We start from the raw sequence: 10,203 nt of genomic DNA, 5'->3' as shown, positions 1-10,203 counted from the left end.
TGAGGAACAAACATGGGATTGAAAGTTACAAGTTGATCCACATTCAAGGAAATAGTCATCCTCATTTGGTGTATAGGCTCATCTAAATTTGGCATATGACAAATTGCAGCTCACACATCAAAGTCTAAGTTGGACAGCCAAGTCACAGCACTTTCTGCTGTGTGGTGGATTGCTCTAAATCCTTCATCAAATTTCTGTAGGTGACACTCATTCACAATGTGATGAATAGTCTGATCTGGGTGACCACTGTCACGTGCTGGGCTGTCTTTGAAATTTTATTTTAATTCATTTATGTGGTGTGGTCAGATCACTCACCAGGTCTTTGTTAGCAATGCTGTTGTCTGTCCAGAGAACGTGCACCTCACAACAAACATCAGGTGGTTCTGGCTGGGTATGTGGAGCCAAAGGTATTCCAGAAGGCTAGGAGGGGTTCATGTGGACAATGGTCTTAAAAGCACAGACCAACATCTCCCAATCAGTATATCAAATTTCTACCATTGTAGACCATCACTGCAGGTGAATACATTGCAGACTAACTTCGTTATTGCCCAATAATAAATTTCATCCAAAAAGAATGGCTTTGAAAATTCATTTCCAAGCAGTAAGAGATACAAGACTGCTGCCAAACATTTATTGATTTTTTTTTGTATGGTATGTTACAACAATTACAAAAGGAAAAGAAAAAAGAAACAAAGAAAATAAAAGCATACAACTTGATTTTCAAAAATAAATTGCAGAATACCATGTTTATTTCAAACTATTCAGATTGGGTGGAATGAAAATAAAATTTTCAACGTTTCCAGGGAACACCAAAGGTGAACGACCAACGAGCCTGGTGTATTCATACCATCGAATGGGAATGGCTTAAGAAGGCAAGTTAGACATCACTATTGCTGTGAACATTCTTCAAAAACCAAATGCATTTTGCGCTTGCTACATGTCACTGATCTTCACATTTCAAGCTCGATTTTTCGAACATTAACGTCAAATCCTTCAACATTGTAAGAATATCCAAACATCAATGATGACGCAATAGGCAGAAGAAACAACACAAAAAATGTGGCTGTCGGTCAAATGAGAGAAACATGAGCCAAGAGCTTTATGATTAATCAAGCTTTATGATTGCCCAGCATAAAATCAATTACATGTGATCAAAATGCTGGTGAAAAATTGGATAGCACTTAAACAGTAGCCATTGCAATTGCCTACAGGTCTGATGCGAAGATAATTGGAAATGGGTTCATCCAAAATTGGTTAAACCAATAACAACTTGCAAAACATTCAAAATACATTTCAACTCGACTACTCCACAAAAAATAAAAAAAAATTGAGCTCATGTAAATACATGATCCTTTCTGCCGGCTTTAATGACTTGATATTGTCGGCAACAGTAAATCCAATAGCTTTACAAACAGGAAAAATACGAATAATGAAAATAAACGCAAAAGGTTTGAAAGGTTTCCTTTGCCGATACTTTTAAAATGGCATGTAAACGATGCCTAATCATTCTCAAAAATCAAATTGATCAACCCTCGGGTTTAGAATTTTCCTGGAAAGAAAGAGCATGATCACATTCACCTGTTCACAAAATCTAGTGCGTGCAGCAATTTAGCAAAGTACGAGTCAAATAATGAAAAGCCCTTGTGGGGAAAAATCAAATAAAAATGAAAACGATACTTGCGTTTCTCTGGATAACCAAAACTCCAAGCTTCCGAAAGCAATGGCATGAACCGAAATGACAATACGAGTACGTACACGGTTGTGACTCTCAACTTCATAAGCAAGCAGCACACGAGTGGACTCGACTATTCACTCCTCGAAGACATTTGGGAAAATCAATTGGTCATTTTATACGCATTAAAAACAACAAAAAAAAAAAAAGTGCAATGGTGAAAAACAAAAATCACCACCATGCCCAGCTACACATAAAATTTGGTCTCTAAAAATGTCAAAATCCAATTTTGTAAACATGTTCTGCATTACCAATCCTGATTTCTTTTTTTTTTTTCATAGCACTCACAAACCTAAATCTACTGTGCCTAAAAATTGTCTTTGCATAGATTACACAAAACTACCGAAGATACATCAAGTTCGATTCTCAAAAGCCCCGTCTACCAAGATATCTGCAATACAATTCTTGCAAGAGAAAATGCAATAAATATAACCCTTGCTTTCCACAGCACTTCAGACAAGGCCACTTAGCAAATATTTTGAGAGGACCTAGTTTAAATGTAAATGATTGAGTGTATCAAAAATCCCTAAAAATGTCATCAGCAAAAGGGCTGCGTAAGAAATCCGTTCAAACTGTCAGCGATTATGTCAAGGTATTTATTTATTTATTTACTTACTTATTTTCCTCAACCTGGAACTTGGTTTCATCACGAGTGCAGGGAAATGTTTAACTTTCAAACAGAAGTGGCAGGGATATTTCGACTTTTTTTTCCCCCGTTAGATTCTCGATTCTATTCTTCTCCCGCTCCCCAATAAGGTGATGAACAAATCAAGAAATTATCCCACCACGTCAAAACCTGAACGCGATCAGTTTGATGACCGAACATTTTGATTGGCATCTCAAAGGTGGAAGTGAAACATATCATGAGGTTGACAAGCCAGGAATGCAATTCAATGTAGGGTATCAGACCCGACAGCTTGAATAAGCCTATCCCATATCCCTCGACTTAAAATGGACCCTGTAAGGTGTATGCGGAAGTACGAGTACCTTCCAAACATCCTTCAAAATTCAAAAGGGGCAGGCTTTGTCTACACGGGTATCAAAATAGTACGGTTTTACGATTCGACTAAGGAATGTTGTAATTTGTATCAAATATAAGAATTATTTTAGTCATTCATACAAACCAAAAGTAAATCCCCCCGTTTCTTTCGGGATTTTACAACCATCCAGCAGGGGGAAAAAAAGCCAACTCGATGTTGAGGGAATCTTATGCTCATCAAGCAGCATGTATCCCACTCAAAAATTGTGCAAAGGCTTAAGCTCGTTCTTTCCCTGCACAGTAAGACAATGACATAAGTATTTAGGCATAAATGGCTCCATTTGGAAGTCACCACATTGCTGGTTTCTCGACAATGACATTGTATTTAAAAAAAAAACAACAAAAAAAAAACAACACCAACAACAACAACAACAAAAATAAAACGAAGAGTTGATGTGTTGTAAATTTTGGTTGCATCTTCTCGGGTTTTATTTTTTTTAAAAACTGTTAGGTCAGGCAGAGGCAGTTATGTGCACAGGGACAGAGCGAAAGTGAGTCTAATCAAAGGTCACTCTCCCCATAAAGAGCTGTGGAAAAGGACATATAGTCCAATGCTCCAGGCAAAGCGTCGGAACCACGGTATGGAGCCATTCTTGCGATACAGTATTCAGCTTGGTCTGGAGGAAGTTCTCGTCGCAGTTCTTCTGCCGTGATGAAGTTCTGTTGTGGAATGGTAATAAAGAAGAGGGTAATTGAGCTCCAGCATTTAATTTCAAAAACGGAAGAGAAACCAACCATGAGAAAATATAAAGATCAACTGGTCTATCATAAGAGTTTGAGAAGTACTTAACATAGAAACTACACTACAGGGATTTCAATTGTTTCATCAGATATTCCAGCAAGGAATGGTAACAAAAGTTCGCAAAACTCTTCTTGTGTCCATACTCTGTGGATAAAGCATCGATGCTGCTGAAGCAGTCTCATAGGAAGGATTGTGCTGGGTCGTTTGCCATTGCCTTTCCAGCAGTGAGTGAGGGTAGGAATTTTGAATTTGCTCAGGGTTCCGGTGATAACTTGCATACTCTTTGCAAAACACAGTGGGATCTTTAACGTCCACCAACTAAGGCTAGCAGATTGAACGCCCGGCTTAACGTTCACCCGACAAACGGCGCACTTTGCGATGCAAAGCCCTGCCTGTAAAGCACTGATCCAACAGTAGAGTCATGCCAATAAACAAACCTGAAGTAGTCAGTTCAGAGGAAGTGTGTTACATCTGTACCAAGCTATGTGACCAGAGATAAATGAAGATTAATCATAACAATAATAAAAGTAAAGTTTAAAAAAAAACTTTAAGTTTTTAAATCTGCCATTCGTTCAAAAATGAACAGTAAACGGCTCTGTTTGACATCATGGCAACAGTAAAACATGGAGAAAAAAAAACCTTTAAGAAAATAAAAAATAACCATCAAATCGAGACCAAAAATAGAATAATATAAAGCAAGTGGTTTGGTCTGAATCCTTTACAGCAAGGTGCAAGCACAGATTAATGCAATAAATCGGATGGTGGTTCATGACAGAGTAATCTGACCTTATCACCGGCAAGAATCTTGAAGGAGGCAATGACTTGATCTGCTGTGTCCGTGTCTGTGGTCTCACGGGTCATGAAGTCGATGAATGATTGGAATGTCACGTAGTCTGTGCGGTTCGGGTCCACCACTGTCATGATGCGTGCAAACTCAGCTTCACCCTGTTGGCAATCGCAGCCCACATTTTTTATCAGGAAAGAAATTGACAAGCGCAACGTTTGTCCTTGTTATCGGTCACATCACAGTGCAGTAAAATAGAAGTGTCAATTTGCTTGAAACGCTTGCATAGTTGCATCAGATTCTGTTCAAAACTAATCGGGGCCTCTCGAATGGAAAAACGGGGCAGTCTCCACATAAAAAAAAATGGGAAATTGAATGCTTCATTTCATGTGTGTTTGATGGAGAGTGGAGGGAAGGGGTGAGGGAGGAAGGAAAATAAAACAGCGATCTGATTCAATTCTCGGTACTGGATTTGAAATTTGAGTTGAATTTTTGCCAAGTTGCTTTTCTTTTTTTGTGTCTTTGGATTTAGTCAAGTACAAACATTGCTCGCCGATGCACCAAATGGTCTTCTCTGGTCAATAGCATTTCAAATTCTGTCTCGGCGGAATGCAAAACCCACCAAGCATCAACTTTATAACCCGAACTTCCATCAGAATGATCATTACTGTCACTCCTTGGAATCGGGTCTATTATATGTGGAAGCCAGTTAAGTGAAGTTTTGCAAGAAATGAGGAAAATAATTTGCTGCACAAAGTACCAGAATGCACACCATGAAGGCATTAATGTCGAATTAACAACCAATGACCCTGGTGACAAGACATACACGGTTGTGACTCCAAACATGATCATGAACTCGAAAGAGGATTGAGGAGGAAGAAGGAAGAGTGGCAAAATGAGATTGAAAGTGTTTGGGGGTGAGGGGGGAGGAGGCCTGCTCTCCCAGGAAAATATTAACAATTAAATGTGCATTTCCTTCATTCGATGGCACTCTGATGTAACAGAATATAAGTATTACCTGCCACCTCCACAATCCAATAATGTGACAAGAAAGCATCTGAAAATGCTATATGTATATATATATATATATATATATATATATATATATATATATATACATATATATATATATATATATATATATATATATATATATATATATATATACATATATACACACACACACACACACACACACACACACACACACACACACACACACACACACACACACACACACACACACACACACACACACACACACACACACACACACACACACACACACACACACACACACACACACACACTATCACAAAAACCTATCATGGACTCTGACCTTTGACCTCTTGATGGAAAATCTAATCAATTCATATTTGCATCATAATACAGTAAATCCTAAATAGCACGGGTTTGAATATTATAGGTTTCGACCTTCCCGGGATACCAATTGTGCTCCGATTACCTCGCATTACGAGCATTTTGTTCTTTCTCGTGCACTGTTTTTAATGAGCCCAGGTGTAAAGTGATAGACAAAATTAGTTGTGCAAAAGGCAGAGAAAGATTATAACGTTATGGGGGGGGGGGGGGGGTGGAGAAAAAAAATCGAGTTTTTATATCAGTTGGCAAGAGGTGAAAGTGTGGCATCTGTGGGCCACCATTATGGGATCAACAAATCTACTGCTCAGTATATCCATAAAAGTGAGTCAAACATCCATGCATTTTTCTCGTTGTGGCGGTATGTGCTCTACCGAGTGCCCTTCAAGTTTTATACTGCATTTATTTTATTTACATGTTTATTTCAATGGTAACATGCTTTATGTATATATATGTATATATATATATATATATATATATATATATATATATATATATATATATACATATATATACATATATATACATATATATACAGGTAGTTGTCGACTTATGACCTATGCGACTTACGACTGTTCAACTTTACGACCACGTAAAGTGGCCCCAAAAAAAAAAAATTTTTTTTTTTAGTATGCAAAATATACGTTGTTCAACTTACGACCGGTTGATCGGAACCAATTGCGGTCATAAGTTGACTACTACCTGTGTATATATTTTTTTTTTACATATTTATTAAAATTCTCATGGGTTTCTGGCTACTACTGACTTTCCTCTATATTTTCTCAAAGCCTGGGAACCGGACCCCCCCTTTTCCCATCGTCCCTTGATTTTAACTATCGCAGCATTTTCCAAGAAAGTAACCACCACGATATTTGAGGTTTTACTGTATATACTTCCGAGCAAAGGTACCTGGCATTTCCCGGCAACGCCAGGTCCCTCCTCCCACCCATTCCCCCATACCCCTCTGGAATCCCATCCCACACCATCGCCTCCACTCTCTTTCCCCCACCCCACCCCTCCCTCCAGACTCCCACCTTATCCCTTCCCCTCCTCCTCCCTCCTCCCACCTCACCTCCTGTCCTTGTTTGTTAAAGTAATTTGGACAGAATTTGCATATTGCCTTGCGAGGATGCCATCCGAAACCAGTGATGCGAAATGGGAATGGGCATTTTAAGTTCCATCACGACCAACACCCTTCATTCCCACTTCCCACTGACTTTCAAGGCTTGTTCTGGATCTGCTCATGAGATCGAAAGGCTTGTGATCGAAAGAGGATTGATCAGGAAGAAAAGGGAAGAGTGGTGAAATGAAAAATTTGAAGAGATCAAAAGAGGATTGAGGAGGATGGAGGAGGAGAGTGGTGAAAATAATTTTCAAAATTTTCCATCGTTAATAGTTCACGCAGTACTTTGAACAGAATAAGTAATCATGGGCAAGGTTTTTTTTTTTTCAACCAAGTCAATCGATGATTGCCTTCACCCGAGTGTCTGCCATTGGGAAGGTAAAGGGCAGAAGATGGAGTTCACAAATGCGAGCAGACATTTTTTGGAGCGAAATATGTTGCCAGTGAAAGAAGAAAATGACATAGTGTGCAGACATACATAGATTTTTATTTCCGATTTCATTCTTGATTTCAACAATTATTTCAACCACGAGTTGCGATCGTCAAATGTGGAATCCGATTTTGAATATCAGATTTTCATAAGCCTATACGATACATTATTCAATCTTGCCAGGAGCCAATCACATTGTACTTTTCCTCAAACAGGCAAACAACGTAAACGGTGAACAGATGAACGGACAGCCATCTCTGTCTTATATGTTATCATGTGACACATTTACAGTTGGATTCCTTCATTGTATCCTTTGCTGCAGTCATAATCACCATCTTTACAGCTTAGCTTAGATATTCATAATTATTTAGCAGATTTATAAAGAATCTTTTGTGGGAGGAAGATGCCAGTGAATATCCCCTACCCCTTTCTTACACAAGGATAGATAGGAAAATTTGATGCAGGAGGAGGTCATTTGGCCCATCATGTTCCCTGACTGGTACCCTGACAACTTAAATTCCCTGACTGGTATGAGGGAGGAGGGAGGGGGAGGGAGGAGGGAGGAGGGAGGGAAGAGGAAGGAGGAGGGAGTGGGAGGGAAGATGAGGGAGTGGGAGGGAGGAGGGAGTAGGAGGAAGGATGAGGAGTAGGAGGGAGGAGGGAAGAGGGAGTAGGAGGGAGTAGGGAGTAGGGAGTAGGAGGGAATAGGGAGTAGGAGGTAGGAGGGAGGGAGGAGGGGGAGGGGAGGGAGGAGGAGAGAGGAGGGGGAGAGGAAAATCGTGGTATTTTGCCGATTTATGGAAATCAAACTGGCGTGCACATGGGGAATGGAAAGAGGACAACCATCACTCCCACAAGTTCAACAAGTGTACATTTCCTACAAGATTAAACGGTGTTGACATGTAAATGCTGAAACCATCCTACCTGACTCGTATGTAAATAAATATTTTTTTCAAGCCAAGAAGGTTGTGCGGCACGGCATAGCTGTGTAAATGTGAAACCACAAATCTAAGAATGCCTTGAAAGTTTGTGGAAGGCAAAGCCACAATGGGAGTAACAGGACATAGGCAGAGTAGACATGCATTTTGAGATTCACAAAGCATGTAGGAGTGTAAATCAACCACAAGAGATAGGCAATAGGCAATTAAGGTGGTGCTCTAATGGTGTGTGTGTGTGTGGGGGAGGATTGGTTAATAGTGTTTCTTACCTGCTGGTCGTTACCGACGTCGAATCCAAGGCTAATGAGACAAGCTTTGAACTCCTCGGCTCCCAATTTTCCAGAGTGGTCCTGCCCAGCAACCAGTAGAAGACAACAGACCAATATTTTAGTTCCGACAATCAGCTGAAATTCAATTGCTAATCTTCAGCAACACCATAAATAAATTTGGACGAAAGTTTTTCATTCGAAATATATTTTAAGCGATTAAGAAAACAAAAATCTCAGTGTGATATTTCAAGATATTATACCAAGTAGGGTTGACAGGATGGCCGAGAGCTACGCACACTCAACTCAAGTTTAGCCTGGGTTTGAATCTCCACCAAACTATAAACCGTCATCCCGGTGTTTCATAGGTCACGCGATTCATCAAACGAGTGTGTGCCGTCCCTCGGATGGACGTTAAACTGGGCATCCCATCTACCGGCATTAGTTGGTGGATGTTAAAGACCCCACGGTGTCCCTCACGAGGAGTAGGTGAGCTATCGCCGGCACCACAAACATATTACAAATTCCTGCCCTAACGACTGCTGGGAAGGCAATGGCAAACCACCCAGTATAATCCTTGCCAATAAACTGCTTCAGCAATACTGAACCTGCCTTTGGGGTGGAACACCAGAATAAGAGTCCGAATACCAAGTAGCAGCAGGAAGTCATTTTGAAATCATGAAAATATGACTAATATGGCAACACAATATTCCTGATCATGAAAGCTTCAACTTCTCCACAAGCCGGACAACCTTACCATTTTGATTGAAGTGTAACGCTTAAGTTAAACATGTGCAGAGTAAAACTTACAGCATGCATGTGGACTAACAAAGGAGCTTCACCATTGCCGATCATATCTTTATCCATTATTTCTGCTGAACCTCTTAACCACATATGTTTCTCAAAGGATCACCTTGTCAAAGTGGTTGAAAGAAGCTCGGAATTCATGCATCTGCTCCTGGCTGATGCCCTTGGCATCACGAGTTAAGATCTGCGTCTCCACCTCATTGATGGTGCGAGCAATTGTCGTTAAGAGTTGTTCCCAGCCAACACGGATGTGCTGAATAGTGTTGGTAAACAGCATACATCGGGGAAAAAAAAAAAACATGACGTTTGAAAAATAACACAACGGGCATATTCATGTTTGACATGAGAAGTGAATACACTGATGCAGCAACATCGTTTCTTTTATTTTTTGAAATACTTTTATCATACGAACGCAACTACCCATTAACTTTTGCGAACCTCCATGGTGAAGTTTGTGAGCTTGTTGTCAAAAATGAGAGCCTCCTGAATGAGCTGGTGCTCACTCTCCAGGTGATCCATATTTGGTTTATAGTTGATTATGCTCTGTTCATAACGCCGGAGCTGCCCCAACTGGTCCTCCAAAGTGCCGTGCATCTCAATAGAAATCCGCCCAATCTCCTGCAAAGCCACCACCAGAAAAGGCAACCACACATGGTAAATAACAATGGCGCCACATAGTTTTGTTGAATGAATACAAACAAGTACAGCAAGTGTAATGGTTACCTGTATTAATATCCAAGGATGGATTTTAACATGCTCTGCCATGCAGTGTGAGATATTACCTCCATTTTGTTCTGAATCCATGGCCCAACGACGTTGGCCGAGTTGGCAAACTGACGGCGAAGCTTCTCATTGGCCTGCTGCCTTGAAAATTCATCATGAAGGGAATGATCTCGTGCTGGAACCTGCTGCTTCATCTGCAGGTCATAACAGGTCGTCAAGCTTTACCAGACATGTTAACATTT

At 40.2% G+C, this 10,203-nt stretch overlaps 1 protein-coding gene across 1 annotated transcript in view; it reads right to left on the bottom strand.

Moving 5' to 3' along the window:
• Nucleotides 1-617: 617 nt before the first annotated feature.
• LOC147032053 (alpha-actinin-1) overlaps nt 618-10,203 on the bottom strand; it is a 50,201-nt gene continuing 40,615 nt past the window's right edge. The window contains exons 14-19 of the mRNA XM_085869340.1: nt 10,021-10,155; nt 9,677-9,856; nt 9,345-9,491; nt 8,435-8,515; nt 4,300-4,458; nt 618-3,431 (exon numbers count right to left, since the gene is read on the bottom strand). Coding sequence (XP_085725466.1) covers nt 3,273-3,431; nt 4,300-4,458; nt 8,435-8,515; nt 9,345-9,491; nt 9,677-9,856; nt 10,021-10,155 — 861 coding nt within the window. The 3' untranslated portion in view covers nt 618-3,272. The remainder of the gene's footprint in view (nt 3,432-4,299; nt 4,459-8,434; nt 8,516-9,344; nt 9,492-9,676; nt 9,857-10,020; nt 10,156-10,203) is intronic.

This window comes from Eptatretus burgeri, chromosome 2 (genome assembly GCF_056783735.1).
Source record: "Eptatretus burgeri isolate ZD-2024b chromosome 2, Ebu_testis_v1, whole genome shotgun sequence".
Lineage (NCBI taxonomy): Eukaryota > Metazoa > Chordata > Myxini > Myxiniformes > Myxinidae > Eptatretus > Eptatretus burgeri.
This window is presented reverse-complemented; position numbering and strand designations above follow the sequence as displayed.